The sequence below is a fragment of the Mus musculus genome, chromosome 6 (assembly GCF_000001635.26).
Source record: "Mus musculus strain C57BL/6J chromosome 6, GRCm38.p6 C57BL/6J".
NCBI lineage: Eukaryota > Metazoa > Chordata > Mammalia > Rodentia > Muridae > Mus > Mus musculus.
The window spans coordinates 128,950,525-128,975,560 of record NC_000072.6 but is presented as its reverse complement, the minus strand read 5'-3'; the positions used below and the strand labels follow the sequence as shown (position 1 = coordinate 128,975,560).

Genomic DNA, 25,036 nt, shown 5'->3' with positions numbered 1-25,036 from the left:
TAGAAAAATAAGGGAGAATATTTGTGAACTTGTCTTGGGCAAAATCATCTTAGATTTAAGAGCAAAATCACTGTCTGGACAACAGGATGGTTATACATTGATGTGGATATCAATGTTGATGTAGAACTAACACGCCTTTTTAAAGCTAAATTGTACAGCTACTACAAAACTGTTTGTAAGTATAAAATATGATATGCTCCCATCCACCCACATATCCCCATGCTGGAAAGGACAGCCTGCATTTAAGTGGCACGATATCTTTATGTGAATATTTATAACAGCTTTAAGGATCCCTGTGAAAATGATACATTTGTGACCATTGAAATATTATCCCCAAGCTGATGACAAGGTAAACCTTCTCTCAACACAAGAAACAACTCAGAACACAAGCCTGGGCTTGCCCTATCTCATGCCACTTTAACAGGCAAAATATCCCAAGGGCTTCTTACCCAAAAAGTCCCTAAACTAAGCCTTCCAGTAAGCTTATGCAAACCAAGTCAGAGAACTACAGGGAGTGGCAGTTTCATTTGAGAGGAGACACCCAACAGCCACTACTAACCTCCTCCTCTCACTTCTCTAGAAGTTTCCTGACAGCCTTTCACAACATCTTTGTATAATATTTGCTGGTGAGACTCATGCAAAATTCTGAACTCAGAGCATGGTTCTGACAGCAGTGCTGTAGACATGGTCTCTCAGCATCTCTCCAGCACTGCTTGTTTCTGACATGCTACTGATAAGCACTGCAGTGTGAGTGATGAACAGAGGGCATTGCTGTGACAAGCTGAAAGAACTCAGGTGGGACCTCTCTGCTTCATGGACACATTTTATGGCATCTGGAAAGGTGAGTACTCACAGCTGAGGTAGAGGAGCAGGGAGAGTCTGCAGCAGACAATGGGGAAACTGAGATAGGGTATGGGGTCTGTATATACTTTTACACTTGACTTAGCCAAAAGGCTGAGAAGCGATGTGTATGTACTTTTAAAATGACTGTTTCAGTCTTATTTATCTTACATGTAACAGTGCTTTGTTGGCCTGTATGCTAGAATGTATGTATGTATGTATGTATGTATGTATACTACAGGCATGATTAGTATTAGAAGAGCTTAGACAAGTATATTGGATCCCTGGAATTGGAATTAGGGGTGGGTGTGTAAGCCACCATATGGGTGCTTGGAATGAAACCCCAGTCCTCTGCAAGAGCAATAAATGCTCTCAATGGTTGAGCCAAATCTTCAGCCCCTATATATCATGATGAAGAATGCAAGATTATATAGTTTTCAAAATTCACAGAATTGAATTAATTTTACTGGATGTAAATTATACTTTTTACAGAGTTTTCACTGACTTTAACCCTTTCATTTCACTCATTTTCACACACCTAACATACCAGGAAGCTTCTATTACATTAACAAGCAGGAAAAGAATCCTTAGGATTAGAAAGAAAGCTTTAAGGCACTGAACTGTTTCCTTTGGATCCACACAGAACTCCCTGGCTTCATTCTTTCTAGTTCTACAGAATATAAAAAGATAGTATAATAAATTCTACTGTGCTCATTTCGAGCCTCAGCACCTCTCAGCCATGTGTTGCTGTGAGCAATCGAGCTTCCCCTGGGAGCACTCCTCAGCCCTCCTCACACTCCTATAGAAAGTAAATCTTGGGAGATTTCTAAACCCCTTCATATTGGAGTGGTTTGGTTTCATTGTGATTTCTAGTTCTGCACTGTGATTTCAAAAATCTTTCCAATCCAAGAAAAGAGTGGAAACTCCTGTCTGCTTTTAGCTGACAAACCCCTCTACAACTGATGAACAATGTTGCCTTTCAGTGCCTGACTAATTTGTCTCAGCATGTCACCCAGATCCACCCATGTTGTCACAAAAGACATCCTATCTTACTAGTGCATAGTATTCCAGTATATATGGGAGTAAGTATCACAGTTTTTCCACACTCATCCACTGATAGATGCTGATGTCTGTTTGGTTGGAGCCTTTGACTTGGCGCACACTGCGTACCTCCCACAACCCCAGCCCTGGCACCAAAAGTCCAGTTCCGCATTCATGATAGCTGTAGCAACCTTTGTCCCCAGCCTAGGTGACCACACTGGGGCTCAAGCCCAGCTTGTGGCAGGCAGGTCATTTTCCTTCACCAACAATCTATAAAAGCCTTCTCTGCCATAGCCTACAGGACTTCCGTCTTGTCCCCTGAGACCAGTGAACTTGCCCTGGAACTGTTCTGAAACAAATAGGCTTTTCTACTTTTAATTCAGCTCAAATTGGCTTATTCAGTCAGCAGAGAAGCCTGTTAGTGTGTTCCATGTGCTGGCTATTGTGAACACACAAGCAAGTAAAAATATCTCTTGCCAGAGGCTGGAGGGAAGTAGAGACAGAACAGATATTAATTTCTTCAAAGTGGTATCAAATTTGGTGTTCAAAGACACAGTAGGATGAATACTGCTCACAACAAGGTACCATATTTCTAAAGCTAGCCCAAGTGATTTTGAATATATTCACCATAATGAAACAAAGAGCAAGTTCGTTCATCTTACTGTGTCAATCAAAAACCACATCCTGCTCTGGCCTTGAACTATTTGGATTTGCTCACTGGCAGGGGCACCAATGAGAGGAGAAAAGGCTGCACAGGCCTGTTTTAAGTAGCCAAGATTTGTTCTCAGGTCCGGAAGGTGATGAAAAAAGTCGCCATTTTAGAACCTCACCATCTTATTGCTCAGTCATGGACTCTCTTAAGGCGCTCTAGTGTTCATCTAGACTACTTGCCCTCAGAAGCACATGGCTTATCTGAGAAACAGTAGTATTACTCATGACCTTTCTCTTTGGGTATCAGTCAGAGGAGGTGAAAACATTAGATACAGTAACTGTCACCAAATTCAGTTGCTTTATGTCCCTTGGCCTGTGCTGTGAGGACCTGGCTACCATTTTTAACCCATAGAAAAGTCTGAAGAACAAAGGAAATCTTTACTTTTCTAAGTTTTCCCAACACAGCAGGCGCTATGGCTTACTGTGAGGACTATGGGACTTGGTGGAACCTGGTGGAACCTCACAGTCAGAGGCAGCAAGCAGATCACACCTCAAGGAGACCCCATTCTACACTCTGTTTAAGGGTCTGTTTAAGGGACCAGGATAGCTGTGGAGGGGGGTACTTTAGGTGTGCACAGGATGGCATGGAGTAGGGCCCTAGGGTTGAAGGGAGGCATGGTTAGATCTCCCTCTTCCTCGGCCTGTCCCCCACCTCCCAGAACATTGTTTCCAATCATCATAGCAGCTAAGCTGTCCATTAAGAAGGAGCTTGTCTGGTTTCCCTAGGCTTCCACTAGGCCCGTGATCTAACAACAATTGTGAACTCTGCTTTTCAAGAAATTTGATATTTTATTCCTAAACAAAAGTATTAAAGTGGGGGTAAAGTTATGGCTCAACAGGGAAGGGAGCTTGCTGCTCTTGCAGAGAGAGAGGGCTTGGTTCATTCCCAGCACCCAGTGAACTAAAACTGTAGATGGATTTGTGGATGGGATAAATCTCCCACCCCCACCCTACTGGAAAACACCTGATCCTTCCCTGATGCCACAAGAGTCATTTAAGGCCAGAAAGAGTATATTGCCTGATACCAGTGTCCTCAGGAAGAGAGAAATTCTGAGAGCTTGGAGGTTTGGGGAAGGGGGAGTGCACCATGTGTTATGGGAGCCTGAAAGGAAAGTTGTAGGGAGGTGTGGAGGAGGGGCACTTTAGGTGTGGGCTGGGTGGCAAGGTGTGCCAGAGCAAGCCCAAGGTCCTCTAGTCAACCCTCCAGGAATCTGGGCACCTGCTTTGATTTACAAACTCAAAAGGACCACATCCTTCTGCAGTAGCAGGGATCTCAGGATCAAGTGTGAGTGCAGGCCCTCAAGTCAATGGGAGACACACAGACATTTCCCCAAAGGAGTATCTGAGGGTATCTCTAAATCTGCTGGTGGTGGGGGTGATGGCACGGGGCCTTGTTCAAACTTGACACCAACAACACCCACTTCTGCTACAGTTTACTTACAGCAATTGAGCACAGTAAATCCCAGCCTCTAGGCATGTTGGGAGCCATTTGTTTATAGCACTTTCTGTAAGTTAGTGGAGTCCAAACTGGAGAAACCCTGGAAAGAGGTACTAACAAATTCTCTGTTGGTTGCACTTTCCCCCAACACATTTAAGTAACACAGGCCATACCAGAAAGCACAGAGTGGCATGATTACTTTCCTACCACAGCAGAGCTCCTACCCTCTTACACGCGTTCGCGACCGGCCAGGAAAGACGCAACAAACCGGAATCTTCTGTGGCAAAAGATTCCTTACATCTTCAGGAGCCAGAGAGCAAGAGCTCTATTGCTTACATCTTTAGGAGCCAGAGCGCAAGAGTGCAAGAGAGAGAATGGCGAAAACCCGTCCCCTTTTAAGGAGAATTATCCTCCGCCTAGGACGTGTCACTCCCTGATTGGCTGCAGCCCATAGGCCGAGTTGTCGTCAAGGGGAAGGCAGAGCACATGGGGTGGAGAACTACCCTTGGCACATGCGCAGATTATTTGTTTACCACTTAGAACACAGGATGTCAGCGCCATCTTGCAATGGCGAATGTGAGGGCAGCCTCCCATACTACCCTCCACCCCACCCTAGCCTCAGCATATCTATAGAGACCCACTGTGGCAGGCTAACAGGAGCAAGATCCAGCTCCCCTGAGGAAGCCTCCCCCACTTTAGTTTAGTTAGCATTTCATTAAATACTTAGAGTTTTTCTCCTGTTTCCAAGCAATCTGGCATGGGAGGCTCTGCACCACTATCTTCTTGCTGAAGCAATGAGCTTCTGATGAATGAACAAACTTTTCGGACAGCGTGTGAGCTTGTGGTCAGATTTTCAAATCAGCTAACTTGGTAAGCTGCCAGTGATTGGGTGCCTACCTTCTAAGTAGGTCAGACCACACCCTCCCTTAGAACTAAAACACTGGGAAGGGATTAGAGAAGTCAGGAATACATGCTAGACTGCAAAGGAAAGAAACAGAGCTGAGAAATGTTTTAGATTTCGCAGGTACAAAAATGCTTTTTTTTTTTTTTTTGTGGAAGGCACTTTTATTGTGTGTGGTGCTAGGGATCAAATTCAGATCAAACTTGTACGTGAGAAGTGTGAAGTCTACCATTCAGCTGTGCCTTTGGACGCTGGTTCTATATAAACAGGGGATGGGGGGTTGGGGGTGGGGGCATCTCAAATACAACTCTATTCATTTCAGAAGATCACTAGCCATACTCAACCTTTCTCTACTTTGCCTGACTCCTTTCTTTTTGCCTCACCAAAACTTTACTGTTGTCAACAATTTCTTTTTTTATTATTAATTACTTTATTTATTTACATTTCAAATGTTGTTCCCCTTTTTGATCTCCCCTCCATGAACCTCTCACCTCATTCCACCTCTCCTTTGCCTATAAGAGGGTTCTCTCCCACCCACATACCCACTCCTTCCTTGCCCCTCTAGCATTCCTCTTCTCTGAGGCATCAAGCTGCCACAGGACCAAGTGCCTCCACTCCCACTGACACATGATGAATCACTCACTCTTCTGCTACAAATTAGCTGGAATCATGGACCCATCCATGTATACTCTTTGGTTGTTTGTTTAGTCCCTAGGAGCTCTTGGGGATCCAGTTGTTTGAGTCTGTTGTTCTTCCTAAGGGGTTGCAATACTCTTCAGCTCCTTCAGTCCTTCCCCGGACTCTTCCATCATGGTCTCTGGGCTCAGTCCAAAAGTTGACTGTGAGTATCTGCATCTGTCTTAGTCAGGTTCTAGCAGAGCCTCTCAGAGGACAGCCTTACCAGGCTCCTGTCTGCAAGCACATTTTAACATCAGTAATATAGTAGGGATTTGGTGTCTGCAGATGGAATAAATTCTAAGTTGGGGGGGGGGGAATTCTCTAGGTGGCCTTTCCTTCAGTCTCTGCTCCATTTTTTGACTCTGCATTTCCTTTAGATAGGAACAATTCTGGGTTAAAATTTTTGAGGGTGAGTGGCCCCATCCCTCAACTGGGGGGGCCATATCTATCTACTGGAGGTGGTCTCTACAGATTCTACCTCCCCACTGTTGGGCATTTCAGTTAATGCCATACCCATTGGGTCCTAGGAGCCCCTTGCATCCCTGGATCTGGCACTTTCTAGTGGTTTCTCCTCCTCCCTCCATTCCCCAACCCCACCCCCTGTGCCACATATTTCTATTCCTTCTGCCAGTCCTTTGGACTTCTCTCCTGTCTCTTCTCACACTTGATCCTGACCACCCCCTTTTTCCGTTTCTCTCCCCTCTACCACCCAGGTCCCTTTCTGTCTCTACCTCACATGATTATTTTTTTCCCCTCCTAAGTGAGATTGAACCTTCCACACTTTGGCCTCCTTCTTGTTAATCTTCGTATGGTCTGTGACTTGTATCATGGGTATTCTGAGCTTTTGGGCAAATAATCACTTATCAGGGAGTAGAGATGATGTATATCCTTTTGGGTCTGGGTTACCTCACTTGGGATATTTTCTAGGTCTATCCATTTGCTGCAAAATTCATGTAGCCCTTGTTTTTAATAACTGAATAGTATTCCATTGTGTAAATGTAACACATCTTCTGTATTCATTCTTCCATTGAGGGAGATCTGCATTGTTTCCAGCTTTTGATTATTATAAAAAAGGCTATTATGAACATAGCTCAGCAAATGTCTTTGTGGGATAATGGAGCATCTCTTGGATATATGACCAGGAGTTGTGTAGCTAGTTATTCAGGAATACTTATTTCCAATTTTCTGAGTAGCTGGCAGATTGATTTCCAAAATGGTTGCATCAGCTTGCAGTCCCACAAGCAATGGAGGAGAGTTCCTCTTTCTCACTTCCTCACCAGCAACTGCAGTCACCTGAGTTGTTTTATCTTAACCATTTTGGCTGGTATGAAGTAGAATCTCAGTGTTCTTTTGATTTACATTGCCATGATAACTAAGGATGTTGAACATTTTTGTAGGTACTTCTCAGCCATTCAAGATTCCTCAGTTGATAATTCTTTGTTTAGCTCTGTACCCCATTTTTTCACTGGGTTGCTTAATTTTCTGGAGTCTAATTTCTTGAGTTCTTTGCATATCTAAGATATTAGTCCTCTACCATATGTAGGGTTGGTAAAGATGTTTCCCCAATCTGTAGGGTGTCATTTTGTCCTGTTGAGAGTGTCCTTTGCCTTACAGAAGCTTTCCAGTTTCATGAGGTCCCATTTGCCAATTGCTAATTTAGAGCCTCAGCCATTTCTGTTGTGTTCAGGAAATTTTCCCTGTGCCAAAATGTTCTAGGCTATTTCCCACTTTCTCTTCTATTAGATTTAGTGTTCCTAATTTTATGTTGAGGTCCTTGATCTGCTTAGACTTCAGCTTTGTACAAGGAGATAAAAATGGATCAATTTGAATTCCTCTACATACAGACCATGACCATTTGTTGAAAATGCTTACTTTTAGCTGGGCATGGTGGTGGAAGCCTTTAATCCCAGCACACGGGAGGCAGAGGGAGGCAGATTTCTGAGTTCGAGTCTACCCTGGTCTACACCATGAGTTCCATGACAGCCAGGACTATAAAGAGAAACCCTGTCCAAAAAACCAAAAAAAGAAAGAAAGAAAAAAAACAGATTATCCATTCTGTAGAGGAAGAATATTGATTTGTCTGAGTTAATTTTATTTCAGACACTTATCTGAAGTTGTTTATCAGATGTAGGAGTTCTCTGTTAGAATTTTGGTGATCAACTATGCATACTATCATATCATCAGCAAATAGCGATACCTTGACTTCTTCCTTTCTCATTTGTAACCCTTTGACATCCTTTTGTTGTCTAATTGCTCTAGCTAAAACTTCAACTGCTGTATTGAATAGATGTGGAGAGAGTGAGCAGCCTTGTCTTGTCCCTGATTATAAGTGAGATTGCTTCATGTTTCTCTACATTTAACCTGATGTTGACCATTGTTCTGCTGTATAATGCTTTTATGATGTTTAGGTGTGTGCCTTTAATTCGTGATCTTTCCAATAATTTTAACATGAAGGGGTGTTGTATTTTGCCAAAGGCTTTTTCAGCATGTAATCAGATGATTATATGATATTTTTTGACTTTGTTTATATAGTGGATTATGTTGATGGATTTTGGAATATTGAACCATCCCTGCATCCATGGGATAAAGCCTACTTGGTCGTGTTGAATGATCCTTTGGATGTGTTCTTGTGTTGCAATAAATCTCTACCCCAATAAGCCTGTGCAAAACCCACACAACTCAGTTACAATATTTATAAGGTGTGTGGATAGATTGGGTAGATATAGAGCTACATTAATTTGTTCCCCAGCTATGAGATTCCTTGTACCAGCGGCTTCTCCAAGCCATGTGATTCTGATTCATCTTCCTCTAACCGCCTCTCCTCCATCCTTCTTCCTCTACTCTCTAAAAGCCCCAGCCTCACATTTCCCTTCCACTGACCAATCATAGGCTTTAGCCTTTATTTTACAAGTTAAAATGGGGAGAATGGTCACATGAAATCACTTGAGTATGTGATCCACTCATTTTCAAGGTAGCCCCTCTTAAGAAAGCAGAATTAACATCAGAGTACAAACTGCCCCAGGGCAACCCACAACATTCCTCCTTTTTGTCCAATTAAAAGACTTTTTTCTCTCAGGTATAAATTGATCTCAATCATCCCAGTCATGCAAATTATGAAGAATAAGATACACTTAACACCCAGGCCATCATATGTGTCAATTTAGATAAAGCACTCTACCACCAATCCTAACTTAAAGAACTTGCAAATCTCTACCTGAATTGTGTTCTGGTTTTAGCTTCTTTCACCATCTGAAAACCATCCTCTCAAATCTATATCATCTATCTCAATACAAAACAACTTGCCTGTACTATGAAACTATAACTTATCTTCAACCCCCAGAAGAATCCATGAACAAATTAAACATCACAAAAAATAACTTCCAAAACTTAACCAATTTGTAGAGACAGCTAACTAACCTGGACCGTCACTCATTCCTCAAAATGTTAGAGCATCAGTCTTCAGCCTTCTGGCCAGGATTATCTGACAGACCTTTGTAAAGCAGAATTATAAAGAACTGCTTACCCTGTCTTGACAGAGTTATCAGTCAAAAATTCCACATAGTGTGTCCTTTTCCTGGACAGTATTTTTGTCTATAGATGAATTGGGGCAAATCTTACCAGAGTCTATCTGGCCACAACTGGAGAAACCCCACTGATGCTCAATTTCTTCTTTGAACGAAGAAGGGGGTGCTCTCAGGAGAAGACATGTCTCTACTCAAATGATCTTTAATAATGAAATGGCCTTAAATGTCATATTCTGTGGACTTCTGATGCTTTTGAAGACTATCTATGTCAAGTACAGCTGAACTGTTAAATCCTAACTATTCTTAGTCATTTCTAATTGAGTAACTCATAATCAAATCAGAATATAATGTAACTATGAGTTTACTATTTGGCCTTTAACTTGCATTACTCAATCATCCTAGGCAGTTTGTAATGTCAGTTATTAGAAGGACTGCATCTAAGCATTATAGTCGACATAAGTTGCATAGACACAATGCCTGTCAGAGAGTAAGCACATTAATTTCAAACTTTGCATCAATATAAAAAATTCACAATAAAGAAAACCTTAGATCTATATCAATCTATAAATTGTGTACCAATGTAAATGTATAACTTTAATTTGCATCAATTACAAAAACTTCAACCAATGTAAGATGTGGCTATTCGTTGTTTTGTCTAAGACTAAATTTGATTACATATCCCTATTTGCCTACTCCTTTAATTTCTATGATACTACTATATCTGGCTTTTTCTCTTCTACTCCTCTTTACTTTACCTAAGACGGAAGGATAGATAAGAGGAAAGGAAAGGTAGAAATCCCTGAGTCTAAGCTCTCTAGTTTCCTCCCTGTCCAAAGCTACAACATTAGCAAATTATCCCTTAAAATGACAACATATCTCCAATTCATAAAATAACCAGAACCATCCACCCCAACCTAAAGGACTGGGACAACAATCTTCTTTTGCTTTCTTTTAGCTGAATTGGGGTAAAGAATTCCCTTCTGGGTGCCCAAAGGGAAATAGGAAAATTGGTTTTGTCACAGGAAGGCTAGTTGGCATCATTTGCCTTCTAGTCTCTATGTGCTGAGAAAGTTCATGGCTTAGTTGATATCCTGACTATAACAGTCTGAAAGGCTGGATGGGAGAGCTAGCTGTTCTGGAAATATCCTGGAAGCAAGTCTTTAGAGGAAACATCTTCAATGTAATTGAGATAGAAACAAATAAGGAGCTGGAATAGAAAGCCCCAGAATTTCAGCATCCCAGAGTGTGAGTCTTGTCAGAGCTATCTTTCTCCTCTATTATTCTGCAACACACAAACCTCACAAGCAATGCATAACTCTGTAAAAACATTCGAATGCAGCCTGCATGATTCACAGATTTGTTAGTAAAGATCAATAAAGGAAGACAACTGTCTTTCTTCATAGATTAGTTTAATCGCATAAAATCAAACTACAATCCAATTTTCCATTCATGCCATCTTATAGGGTGTATGTAATAACAGGTAATGAGAATTTTGTACTCAATAAGTGTTGTTGGCTGGATATAGACATGTAGGTCTCAGCAGGTTCCAGCTCTGTCTCTGTGTACAGACACATATATACATCACCACATATACATCACCTATTTTGTTCATCTTGTTAGTCTCCTTCTTGTCTGCAGCAAAGCTCTTCAGGGCTCTCCCTTGGTCATATCTGATTTTTATCCATTTGGAAGGAACCCACAGCTTTTCTCTTCCTGTGGAAATATAGGTGTAACACCTCCAGTACTGTAACACATTTCCTGTTTCCATTTTGAATGCAGAATATGCTTAAAATAAATAGGCTTGTTTAGTTCAGCAGTTTTTTTCCACAACCCAATGTCCTTCTGCAGCCATAGTTTTGTTGTTCACTAGAATTTAAAAATTTCAAAGTTAATAAAGCACTATGTAATCTATCTCTGGGTTTTTTATTCCCCCCCACCCCTTTGCCTGTTAAGCATCTTGTTTAGAGTTCAATTAAATCTCTCCACAATCGCTTGTCTGGTAGGATTATGTGGTAGGCCTGGAATGTGTTTTATATTATAATATGTAATAAAAACTGCTTTATCTTATTAGTGACCTATGCCAGACATTGTCAGGTTTAGTTTCTATGAGTATTCTCATAATGGCTATAACTTCTAACAAATGTGTAATCACAGAGTCAGCCTTTCCTGAAGTTAAGGCAGTTGCCCATTGAAATCCTGATTACATGTACATATTTCAGTTTACCAAATTCTGTCTGAAAAAACAAAAAACAAAAAAAAAAAAGAACTCTCTTGATTAGTGTTAGGACAATGACATAGCAAGAAGAGGAAATATGAAGTATTTAGTCAATGGAAACTGATTTTAGGTTAAAAAAAAGCAATACATTACATCTATTAAAGCTTATATCTGAACTTGTGTATCGTTTATCGTGATGTCTATAAGAAATCTGGCAGTCTTAGCTAACTAACGAATTTACTAATGAGTAAATATAGTGGTGGATTTCCTTAGGGTAAGGAGCTAGGTGTGTTTTTTAGCTGTCAAGGTACAGTTTCCTTAGCTGTCAATGTAGTCAGAAATCTGGGTAAGAAATTTTAATCTAGCAGGCATATATTAATTTTAAAATGACAGAGTTCATCTATAGTCCACTAACTAAACAGTTCTCTGTGGTATCTGTTGCAGTAATTCTCTAACCCAAATAAGCCCAGGCAATGAAAACACAGCTCAGTTAATATGAATACATGCTGTGAGATTGGGCAGATCTACCACTACACTACCATCATCCCAGTATCAGAGACCCCTAATAACATGCAGTTTCTCCAGGCCAGGTGCTACTGCTCCACTTCCCTTCTTCCTCTTCCTCCATCATCTTCTTTCTCTCTGTCTCTCTGTCTCTGTCTCTCTGTCTCTGTCTCTCTCTGTCTCTCTCTCTCTCTCTCTGTTTATCTGTCTTTCTCCACCCCCCTCTCTCTCAAATCCTTCAGCTCCACCTTCCCCTCTGCCCAATCACCAGCTCTAGCCTTTATTTATAAATTAAGGTGGGAAGAAGGTTCACAGGAAATCACCTCAGTGCTGACTCATTCCTTGTTCACAGCCCCTCACAGGAGAATGGAATTAACATCAAATATAATTAGCCACAGGGATATCCGCAACAGGTATCCAAGGAAACTTAGGCAGAATCAGTCTGGCCTTTAAGCCCAGAAAACCAAGAGCCTTTTACAAAGAACTGTTTGTTTGTTTTGTTTTGTTTTCCCCTGTGGAATAGATACATGTGAAATGAGAAATGACTCACCTTGATTCAGACAATATGAGTCACTTGACTCTTAGGTATCCAGTCTTGTCCACACAGTCTCTCAGTAGTTATCATACCACAATCCAGGCACTCTCTTATAGCTAAACCCATTATCTTGGGAGTCTCTGTCTGTCATAAACTTAAATGTATTAATAATTAGCATACTTCTGAGAAGACTGAGAACTGTATAGATTGGTGATACTTGAGTTACACAACTTGTGTTTGTTAAATTATTTGTTTAAGAAGGTATATAGTAAATAGAGCATAACTTAGTAGTAATAGTAAAAATCATTATTTCCCAAGGCAGGATAGAAATGAACATCTTAATTATTAAGTAAGTTTAACACTTTGTATAATATAGAAAAACACATTTTGCATTAGTAGAGAAACACTTGGCTTAGAGTAGGTGTAGACCAGAATGTAAAGAAATGAGAGAGTTGACAGTGGTGGCTTGAGACTGTGGTGAGAAAAGTGAGTGTGTCCAAATGGGTTCAGGCCTGTGGCACAAATTGAGCAGATGGGCAGGCAGTGGGAATTGACCAGTAAGCAAAGGTAGAGACAGGCGCGCATTGCATGTGTCAAAGGCTTGGGACATGCATATGCAGCCTGAAGAGCACAGATGGTAAGGAGCCACAATGGTGGAGGCAACAGAGTCAAGGAATCAGGACTGTGCTGTGGCTCACTTGGGCACCCAGCCTGCTATGGGTCATGGACAAAGTGGGCCCAGCAGCACCAGGATCGAGGGAAGGCAGGTAGGCAAGCAAGTGGGGCAGGACTTCCTCCTAGCAGCCAGAAGTACCAGCCCAGTACTTCTGGCTGTGGGCAGGCACTGCCCCACCCTGCCTGTCACAGTCTGTGGTGGGTGTGGGGAAGGGGAAAGGAAGCACATGAAGTAGAGGTCCATCTTCTAACAACTCCACTCAAGGTGGATTTTAAAAGGCAGGGGCGGTGAGGGGCTGAGATGGGAGAACCTGGCAGCAGACACCTGAATAAAAGTATGCCTGCAGCAGTCCTGCCATTCCCTCAGATGTGGGACAGCAGCACCAACAGCAGTGCAGGGCTGTGTGAGTGCTTTTCCTGCTGCAGCAGCAGTGGACCTCCAGCTCACTTCATGAGTCCTGGGCAGAGCACAGGAAGTGCAAGGGGGAATGGTGAAAACTGCTTTCCTCGTGGCTTTGGCAGAGGTTGAGAGGCCAGGCACAGGTGGTGGCAGCTTTGGCAGGCAGAGTACAGGAGCCCCACACATGAGAGAGTGCAAGTATATGGGTGGTAGATGATTGCATGTGCAGGAAAGCAAAGTCCCCTGCATGGGGCAGAGCCAGACCCATTTTTCACATGGTGAATTGGGAGCAGAGCATAACTAGCAAGAGAGTTGTTTTAAAGTACCAGTTTAGTGGCTATGTAGAAATATTGCTTGCTGCATATTGTGAATTAGACTGGGACATCTCAGTAAGTCAGGACAAGGAAGCAAAGACCAATGTATTGAGTGGTAGTAGGGTTATTAACTACACCTAACAGCGACCTGAGGATACGATTAATAACCAGAGAGACTTCCAGCCAGGCCAAATCACCAGGTTATCACATAGTGGTCTGAGGGCTAAGCTCTGCACCAGTGTCACGAACAACAGAGAGTGGTTCACCCAGGCCTGGGATTTCTCAGCAGTGAGAAAGGAACCATCTCAGACTAAAGAGGAAAATCTCACTCAAGGGGAAATGTCCAAGAATGAAGGTCAGTGAAAAGACTGAATGTCTCCATCCTCAAGGGCAGCACAGGGATAGCTTTGAGCTCAAGAACTCTCCCCCTGGGACCATGGGGACATTAACACTGGCCAGTAGGGGGAGAGGGCTTACCAGTTGTCCAACTGTGGGCTAGAGAGGAAGCGCTGGCTCTCCATGTGGTAGCAGGGAGAATGCAAACTTGCAGAGTTTCTAAATCTGAATCTCAGCACCAAATGTTGTGTTTTATTAAAAAGATAAGGTAAGAGGGAATATGGTTGGTAGAGGTGTACTCAGGTATGTGGGAAGGTGGTGCCTCTACAAACCCATGCTGAGGCATCCCTTCCCCCTAAGGGACTAGACACACAACAGTTTAGTATAGAATAGAGTTCATTAAGGCATGAGGAGGAGATTTGGGAGGATATTAGAGACAGAAAGGGAGAGACAGAGACAGAGACAGAGAGACAAAGAGAGAGAGACAGAGAGAGTAGAATAGTAGAAGCTGGTCATGAGTATGTGGGCAGAGAGGGAGGAGGGGAATGGAGAGAGAAGGGCGGTAAGAGGACAGAGCAGGAGCAAGAAGCAAGAGGAAAAAAAAAGTGAAGGGGGCAAGCAGCCCCTTTTAAAATGAGTCAGGCATACCTGGCCATTGCCAGGTAACTGTGGAACAGAGAGGAAATGGGAACACTAGGTGTTTGTAATGGAAAATGTCAAGTATATACAAACCCAGATAGAATGATAAGATGAATTCCTGGACTGGGCTACCTTCTCTCATAAAACTTGGAGTTGTTGCAAGGGAAAAGAAAGAAAATTTTTTCAGGTATGGGTATATTTGACTTAAATTAAAAAAAAAAAAACCTACATTCCTCACAACCGTGCTCTTTTGTGATGTATGAACATTGTTTCCCAGGATACCCAATATAATTTTGCTAAAATAAACAAGCAAGTAAACAGGAGTTAAAGTAAGGAAAGAGGGAAGAAATGAATAAAACAAAACACTGAAACAGACATTTTTCAAACCAAAGAAGACAGATTTCCTTCAGAAGATTGAAACAGAACTCGCACAGGATTCTTCATTTCCATAATTTACCATAATCCTACACTTGATCTTCACCAAAAGGCCAAGAATTGATTTACCATAAACCGAAAACGTCAGAGAATTTGTTGGTGCTTCTGGGTACCCAGCCTCATGTAGCTGCCTGAAGGCACAGGAACCAGGTTCCTGAGTGGGAGGCCAGAGCTGTATGAGAGAGAAGAAAGGAGACCAAGAGACAACCGGCCACCTTCCTGGTGAGAGCACAGGGGTCCGCCCAACCGGAGATGTTTCTTCCTCAGGCTCTGGCGGGAGCCACCTTGGTTCCGGGACTCCGCGGAGGGCAGGCTGCACGGGTGAGGGTGTGGAATACAGAGGCCAGCAGTTTCTGAGACAGGCAAGAGCCACAGAGCTTCTGAGGCGGCGCCATCTTCGGCTCCAGACAACCGGCCACCTTCCTGGCCAAAGCAACACACCTTCTGGGAAAGATCCTGTTTTGAGCCTTCATCTTCAGCCAGGAGGAGGTCCAAACACCAGATAACTGTGCACCTTCCCTGAGAGAGGAGAGCTTGCCTGCAGATACTGCTCTGACCACTGAAACTCAGAGGAGAGAGCTAGTCTCCCACGTCTGCTGATAGAGGGTAACAAAATCACCAGAGGAACAATCTCTAAACAAAGACAACTATAACAACTAACTCCAGAGATTGCCAGATGGCAAAAGGTAAACGTAAGAATCCTACTAACAGAAACCAGGACCACTCACCATCATCAGAACCCAGAACGCCCACTTCGCCCAGTCCAGGGCACCCTAACACACCTGAAAAGGTAGACCTGGATTTAAAAGCATATCTCATGATGATAGTAGAGGACATAAAGAAGGAATTAATAACTCACTTAAAGAAATACAGGAGAACACTGCTAAAGAGTTACAAGTCCTTAAAGAAAAACAGGAAAACACAACCAAACAGGTAGAAGTCCTTATAGAAAAACAGGAAAACACATCCAAACAGGTGATGGAAATGAACAAAACCATACTAGACCTAAAAAGGGAAGTAGACACAATAAAGAAAACCCAAAGTGAGGCAACGCAGGAGATAGAAACCCTAGGAAAGAAATCTGGAACCATAGATGCCAGCATCAGCAACAGAATACAAGAGATCGAAGAGAGAATCTCAGGTGCAGAAGATTCCATAGAGAACATCGGCACAATAATCAAAGAAAATGGAAAATGCAAAAAGATCCTAACTCAAAACATCCAGGAAATCCAGGACACAATGAGAAGACCAAACCTACGGATAATAGGAGTTGATGAGAATGAAGATTTTCAACTCAAAGGACCAGCAAACATCTTCAACAAAATTATTGAAGAAAACTTCCCAAATCTAAAGAAAGAGATGCCCATGAACATATAAGAAGCCTACAGAACTCCAAATAGACTGGACCAGAAAAGAAATTCCTCCCGACACATAATAATCAGAACATCAAATGCACTAAATAAAGATAGAATACAAAAAGCAGTAAGGGAAAAACATCAAGTAACATATAAAGGCAAGCCTATCAGAATTACACCAGATTTTTCACCAGAGACAATGAAAGCCAGAAGAGCCTGGACAGATGTTATACAGACACTAAGAGAACACAAATTCCAGCCCAGGCTACTATACCCAGCCAAACTCTCAATTACCATAGATGGAGAAACCAAAGTATTCCACGACAAAACTAAATTCACCCATTATCTCTCCAGGAATCCAGCCCTTCAAAGGATAATAACAGAAAAAAACCAATACAAGGACGGGAACCACACCCTAGAAAAAACAAGAAGATAATCCCTCAACAAAACTAAACGAAGACAGCCACAAGAACAGAATGCCAACATTAACAACAAAAATAACAGGAAACAACAATTACTTTTCCTTAATATCTCTTAATATCAATGGACTCAACTCCCCAATAAAAAGAAATAGACTAACAAACTGGCTACACAAACAAGACCCAACATTTTGCTGCTTACAGGAAACTCATCTCAGAGAAAAAGATAGACACTACCTCAGAATGAAAGGCTGGAAAACAATATTCCAAGCAAATGGTATGAAGAAACAAGCTGGAGTAGCCATTCTAATATCTAACAAAATCGACTTCCAACCCAAAATAATCAAAAAAGACAAGGAGGGGCACTTCATACTCATCAAAGGTAAAATCCTCCAAGAGGAACTCTCAATTCTGAATATCTATGCTCCAAATACAAGGGCAGCCACATTCATTAAAGAAACTTTAGTAAAGCTCAAAGCACACATTGCACCTCACACAATAATAGTGGGAGACTTCAACACACCACTTTCACCAATGGACAGATATTGAAACAGAAACTAAACAGGGACACAGTGAAACAAACAGAAGTGATGAAACAAATGGACTTAACAAATATCTACAGAACATTTTATCCTAAAACAAAAGGATATACCTTCTTCTAAGCACCCCATGGTACCTTCTCTAAAATTGACCACATAATTGGTCACAAAACAAGCCTCAACATATACAAAAATATTAAAATTGTCCCATGCATCCTATCAGATCACCATGCACTAAGGCTGATCTTCAATAACAAAATAAATAATAGAAAGCCAACATTCACGTGGAAACTGAGCAACACTCTTCTCAATGATACCTTGGTCAAGGAAGGAATAAAGAAAGAAATTAAGGACTTTTTGGAGTTTAATGAAAATGAAGCCACAACATCCCCAAACTTATGGGACACAATGAAAGCATTCCTAAGAGGAAAACTCATAGCTCTGAGTGCCTCCAAAAAGAAACTAGAGAGAGCACACATTAGCAGCTTGACAACACACCTAAAAGCTCTAGAACAGAAGGAAGCAAATTCACCCAAGAGGAGTAGAAGGCAGGAAATAATCAAACTCAGGGGTGAAATCAACCAAGTGGAAACAAGAAGAACTATTCAAAGAATCAACCAATCAAGGAGCTGGTTCTTTGAGAAAATCAACAAGATAGATAAACTCTTAGCCAGACTCACTAGAGGGCACAGGGAAAGCATCCTAATTAATAAAATCAGAAATGAAAAGGGAGACAAAACAACAGATCCTGAAGAAATCCAAAACACCATCAGACCCTTCTACAAAAGGCTATACTCAACAAAACTGGAAAACCTGGATGAAATGGAAAAGTTTCTAGACAGATACCAGGTACCAAAGCTAAATCAAGATCAGGTTAATGATCTCAACAGTCCTATATCCCCTAAAGAAATAGAAGCAGTCATTAATAGTCTCCCAGCCAAAAAAAGCCCAGGACCAGATGGGTTTAGTGCAGAGTTCTATCAGACCTTCAAAGAAGATCTAATTCCAGTTCTGCACAAACTATTTCACAAAATAGAAGTAGAAGGTTCTCTACCCAACTCATTTTATGAAGCCACTATTACTCTGATACCTAAACCACAAAAAGACCCAACAAAGATAGAGAACTTCAGACCAATTTCCCTTATGAATATCGATGCAAAAATCCTCAATAAAGTTCTTGCTAACCGAATCCAAGAACACATCAAAACAATCATCCATCCTGACCAAGTAGGTTTCATCCCAGGGATGCAGGGATGGTTCAATATATGGAAATCCATCAATGTAATCCAGTATATAAACAAACTCAAAAACAAAAACCACATGATCATCTCGTTAGATGCTGAGAAAGCATTTGACAAAATCCAACATCCATTTATGATAAAAGTTGGGAAGATCAGGAATTCAAGGCCCATACCTAAACATGATAAAAGCAATCTACAGCAAACCAATAGCCAACATCAAAGTAAATGGTGAGAAGCTGGAAGCAATCCCACTAAAATCAGGGACTAGACAAGGCTGTCCACTCTTGCCCTACCTATTCAACATTGTACTTGAAGTCCTAGCCAGAGCAATTAGACAACAAAAGGAGATCAAGGGGATACAAATTGGAAAGGAAGAAGTCAAAATATCACTTTTTGCAGATGATATGATAGTATATATAAGTGACCCTAAAAATTCCACCAGAGAACTCCTAAGCCTGATGAACAGCTTCAGTGAAGTAGCTGGATATAAAATTAACTCAAACAAGTCAATGGCCTTTCTGTACACAAAGGATAAACAGGCTGAGAAAGAAATTAGGGAAACAACACCCTTCTCAATAGTCACAAATAATATAAAATACCTTGGCGTGACTCTAACTAAGGAAGTGAAAGATCTGTATGAGAAGAACTTCAAGTCTCTAAAGAAAGAAATTAAAGAAGATCTCAGAAGATGGAAAGATCTCCCATGCTCATGGATTGGCAGGATCAACACTGTAAAAATGGCTATCTTGCCAAAAGCAATCAAACAGATTCAATGCAATCCCCATCAAAATTCCAACTCAATTCTTCAACTAATTAGAAAGGGCAATTGGCAGATTCATCTGGAATAACAAAAATGAGGATAACAAAAACTCTTCCCAAGGATAAAAGAACCTCTGGTGGAATCACCATGCCGGACCTAAAACTGTACTACAGAGCAATTGTGATCAAAACTGCATGGTACTGGTATAGTGACAGACAAGTAGACCAATGGAACAGAATTGAAGACCCAGAGATAAATCCACACACCTATGATCACTTGATCTTTGACAAGGGAGCTAAAACCATTAAGTGGAAAAAAGACAGCATTTTCAACAAATGGTGCTGGCACAACTGGCGGTTATCATGTAGAAGAATGCGAATTAATACATTTCTATCTCCTTGTACTAAGGTCAAATCTAAGTGGATTAAGGAACTCCACATAAAACCAGAGACACTAAAACTTATAGAGGAGAAAGTAGGGAAAAGCCTCAAAGATATGGGTACAGGGGAAAAATTCCTGAATAGAACGGCAATGGCTTGTGCTGTAAGATCAAGAATCAATAAATAGGACCTCATAAAATTTCAAAGCTTCTGCAAAGCAAAAGACACAGTCAATAAGACAAAAAGGCCACCGACAGATTGGAAAAGGATCTTTACCTATCCCAAATCGCATAGGGGACTAATATCCAATATATATAAAGAACTCAAGAAGGTGGACTCCAGAAAATCAAATAACCCCATTAAAAATGTGGCTCAGAGCTGAACAAAGAATTCTCACCTGAAGAATACCGAATGGCAGAGAAGCACCTGAAAAAATGTTCAACATCCTTAATCATCAGAGAAATGCAAATCAAAACAACACTGAGATTCCACTTCACTCCAGTCAGAATGGCTAAGATCAAAAACTCAGGTGACAGCAGATGCTGGCGAGCATGTGGAGAAAGGGGAACACTCCTCCATTGTTGGTGGGATTGCAAGCTTGTACAACCACTCTGGAAATCAGTCTGACGGTTCCTCAGAAAATTGGACATAGTACTACCAGAGGATCCCGCAATACCTCTCCTGGGCATATATCCAGAAGATGTCCCAACTGGTAAGAAGAACACATGTTCCACTATGTTCATAGCAGCCTTGTTTATAATAGCCAGAATCTGGAAAGAACCCAGATGCTGAAAGGACCCAGATATAGCTCTCTCTTGTGAGACTATGCCGGGGCCTAGCAAACACAGAAGTGGATGATCACAGTAAGCTATTGGATGGGTCACACGGCCCCCAATGGAGGAGCTAGAGAAATTACCCAAGGAGCTAAAGGGAACTGCAACCCTATAGGTGGAACAACAATATGAACTAACCAGTAACCGGGAGCTCTTGTCTTTAGCTGCATATGTATCAAAAGATGGCCTAGTCGGCCATCACTGCAAAGAGAGGCCCATTGGACTTGCAAACTTTATATGCCCCAGTACAGGGGAACGCCAGGGCCAAAAAGGGGGAGCGGGTGGGTAGGGGATTGGGGGGGTGGGTATGGGGGACCTTTGGGATAGCATTGAAAATGTAAACAAGGAAAATACCTAATTAAAAAAAATAGAAAGGAGACCAAGACAAAATTCTGATCAAGGCCCAATGTTTACTAAGAGTCTGTGCTTACAAAGGGGTAGCCCCATCCCCTGACTTGCCAGGCTTCTTGATGCTTTGTTGCTAAGTAGCTAGCACTTAGTCTGCCAGAGCTCTTAGCATTAGGTCTTCAATTCCACAGGTTGTCAGCTCTCTCAGGAATAGCTCAGGAAGATAGGTTCAGCCACTCAGCCATAGCACAGAACAATAGAACCATCTAGGTCACTCCAAGTGGTCTCCTTCACAGTGGCAGCAAGGTCTGAATCAGCCTGCTCAAGGCTGGGTGAGGCTACAGCCTCACACTGCACCTCACCTCTCCCCTTTCTTTTCAAGCACTGTGGATCTTCAAGACACAAGCCCCAGTACCACAGGTAACTTCCTTAGCTGTGCACATTGAAAGCTGTGCTGTTAGAGTTTTCTTCACTCAGGGACATAAGGAGCATGTTCTACAGCAACATCCTCTAATTCACCAGAGTGTCCTAGCAAGCTAAACACACACACACACACACACACACACACACACACACACACACACACACACACACGAAAAACAAGCCAAAAAGAAAAAGAAAAAGAAAAAGAAAAAAGAAAATATCAAAAAGAAAACAAAATCCCAAATTCAAATAAACCAACTGTCGGGTAGAAAACAAACTCAGGACAAATGGCTGACTTTCATGTCTACTATCATAACAAAATGCAAGCTGGCCTCCAGGCTCACTTAGTACTTTGGCTCCTCACAGCTCTTCTTATTTGACCCCTCCCACAAACTTCTCCAGCTCATTAGCCTTGTTTCTGTCAGCATCTCATCCCTACACAGCACTGCCATTTTAGTGATGATCTCTCTCTCTCTCTCTCTCTCTCTCTCTCTCTCTCTCTCTCTCTGTCTCATGTCTTCCTCTCTCATTCTCCTTCCTTCTCTCATCTTTCTTGGCCACACTCAGTCTGTTAGTTTCTTTCCCTGCTGTAGACTCTTCTAGATGCCTCTGCCTGTACTCTCTCACATATCTACAATAAAAAGTCTCCCCCTTATGCATACCTTGGAATTGTCCTGTCTTCACTTTATTCACCGAACAAACAAAACCTATAGCTCAGACCTTATAATTAATTCATTGTTCATTTCACTTGCCCCACTTATATTTAACTAATACATAGAGTAATACTCCAATAGAGTAACTAATAAAACAGAGGCCTCCAAGCATCTCCTCTTCTACAGAGACCCGCCATAACAAACTAATATTCGTCAGGTTCTTCTCCACGAAGCTCATTTCTGCCCTTTTAGTTTGATTCAAATTGGAATAAATTCACATCAATTTTTCCTTCCTACAGGAGGTCTGGAAAAATAGGCTCTGTCCTCAACATGCCCATGGGAGTCTTGGCAGCCTCTGCAGCATTCGTCTCTGAGCTGAGCCTCAGCAGCAGGAAGACTGAAATTGAAACTAGAGAGGTAGAATTACTGTTTTCAATCTGAGACAGTTTTGAACAAGCCCACTTATGACCTGATCCCATTTATCAGATTGTTTGTTAAATTTCACCCTCTTGAGTGGAACATCCACTCAACATGAAGTACTTTATCTCTCAGAGAAACAAAGTCACAAGATAGGAGAGGGAATTGAAACATGGACTGAAATGTATGAAGAATCACCCTGACTCCATCTTAGGCTTAAAAGCCATCTTATAGTAAAGACAAACTAGGTTCATTCCTGTTTATAGTCAAACCTGTTTCTCAAGGATTGGACTTTATCCCACCTGGAACTTTAACTACAAGTGGTTCTGTATGTTCCAGAAATGGCAATCATGTCTTTGCTTCAAGAACTGGCTTATAACCATAATAAAAACCGAACTTTGGGGGGGAGGGAATAAAAAAAAAAAACCCTACCTTAGTTTCAACAGGTTATATGACCATCTATGACTAACTTGGTATGACTACCAGTTGCTATGACTATCTTGTTATGTCATCTTAGTAACCATGATTTTGTTTCAATTAATTACTTGCTTCAATAAGTTTGGCCATAATGATTTGGGTCAGTGATTTTTCTCCTTCCATCTTTGAGATTAACATGTGCTAGAGATAAAATAATTAAAACTGCTAAATGAAAAGTAATTTCAATATGAGAAAGTATTTCTTTATTTTAGGAACAGAGTCATACCATTTATCTAAAATGAAATGGATTTAAAAAATAACAAGGTGAAATGAAATAGAAACAGAACACTAAGAAACACATTTTCCTGAATGAGATATGCTTGTGTTTGTCCAATAATAAAAACAAATTCAAAACAGGCACAGAATATTAGAACTTTTGTAGGGTTCAGGGTAGAAGCTGAGAAAACTCACCTTAGAGAAAGAAGATGAAAAATAAAAGCTTAGTTTTCTGAATGCTCCAGGAGGCTGCTAATTCAGGGTCTAAACTACAACTCCGAAGGAAGATTATACGACATTTTATTGAATGGAAACACAAAGTGAGGGGGAGCAGGGTAGACTGTTGCATTGACAAAGCATATTTATACACAAGGGCTTAAGACAAGGAAGTTAACATTAGTGACTGGGACTTGTCAGGGACACCTGGTTTCAGGGACCTTGAATCAGTCTTTGCAGCCAGGTCCCCTGTAAGACTTTGGCCCAGAATTTTACAACAATAAGGGAACAATGGAGTGGGCAAGCTGCATGTAGTCAATTAAGTCAAGACAAGCAATACATTTATCACTTGTGTGCCTTAGTTTAGATAATGGAATAACAGCATCTTCCTTCTTTACATCCTGTAATGGTCCCCTCAGAGGACAGTTAGACTTCACACCACTCAGACTTGTGCATCCTCTGAGATTCTCTACCAGCAGCTGACTTAGACAGATACAGATACAGCCAACCATTGGACTGAAGTCAGGGACACCTATGGACGGGTTCAGGGAAGGATTAAAGGAGATGAAGGGGATAGCAACTCCATAGGAAGACCAACAGTGTCAAGTAACCTGGCCCGTTAGGACCAAAGACTAAGCCACCAACCAAAGAGAATACATAGGCTTGTCCATGGCCCCCAGGACATAAGTAGCAGAGGACTTCTTTGTCTGATCTCAGTGGAAGAGGATGCATCTAATCCTGTAGAGATCTAATTCCCCAGAGAATGGGTGGGGTAGGATGGGGATGGGTGAGGGGATGGTGGTGAGGAGAACATTCCCTCAGAAGTAAAGGGGAGGGGGTATGGAGTGAAGAACTCTGGAAAGGCGAACCATGAGGAGACAGCATTTGGAATGCAAATAAATAAAATAATAAGAAAAGAGAAAAAAAAGTAGATGTTACTAATACTGATGTGATTTAGTTTATATTTTAGATATGAGTACCAGCTTGTTGGGAACTAAAAAAGGGGACCCTGGTACACAGGGAGGGGAAAATGGCCTATGTCCAGCCAGAGTTCCTCCTATGCTCTGGGCAGGTGGAGGCAGGACGGCTGCCACACACTTTCCACTCAGCCTCGGATGGGCATCCAAGCCTCTGACCCACTCGTTGAGGGGTGGTCAAGGGGCAGCCCCTGACCTTGGGGGCCCCAGGGCCACACCCTGTATCCCCGGGGTTATGGGAGAGAGGGATAAAGGAAGAGGTTCCCAACACTGACCAGATTGCGCAGTAGATCTTGATGGAGCAGAGACACTTATGGTTTAATAGTTTTATTATAAAAATGCAGGGAGAAAGAGAGGAGAGGAGAGAGAGAGAGAGAGAAAGGCTAGAGAGAGGGAGAAGGAGAGGAGAGGAGAGGAGAGGAGAGGACAAAGAGAAAGGAGAGAGGAGAGAAGACAAAGAGAGGGGTGAGAGAGGGTGAGAGTGAGGGGTAAGAGGGAGTAAGAGGGACAAGAGAGTAAGCAGTAAGGGGTAAGAAGTAAGAGGGTGAGGTGGGGCTAAACACCCCTTTTTATGGTCTTTACTGTTGCAAGGTAAC

At 41.9% G+C, this 25,036-nt stretch overlaps 1 protein-coding gene, 1 long non-coding RNA gene and 1 other non-coding gene across 6 annotated transcripts in view; 2 read left to right on the top strand and 1 right to left on the bottom strand.

Moving 5' to 3' along the window:
- Positions 1 to 25,036, bottom strand: part of Clec2g (C-type lectin domain family 2, member g) — a 50,327-nt gene that overhangs the window by 9,147 nt on the left and 16,144 nt on the right. Inside the window, exon 1 of one of the 4 annotated variants that reach the window (NM_001316752.1) lies at positions 4,204 to 4,401. The exons of 1 other annotated variant lie outside the window; for it this stretch is intronic. In NM_001316752.1, coding sequence (NP_001303681.1) covers positions 4,204 to 4,223 — 20 coding nt within the window. In that variant the 5' untranslated portion in view covers positions 4,224 to 4,401. Of the gene's footprint in view, positions 1 to 4,203; positions 4,402 to 25,036 lie in introns of those variants that run through there. 2 more of the 4 variants (NM_001168224.1, NM_001168223.1) reach the window with 2 other exon arrangements.
- Positions 532 to 23,208, top strand: Gm15987 (predicted gene 15987). The gene is made up of 2 exons (NR_045009.2): positions 532 to 841; positions 22,437 to 23,208. It is a non-coding gene; the product is annotated as a predicted gene 15987 (long non-coding RNA).
- Positions 666 to 721, top strand: Mir7649 (microRNA 7649). The gene has a single exon (NR_106107.1). It is a non-coding gene; the product is annotated as a microRNA 7649 (primary transcript).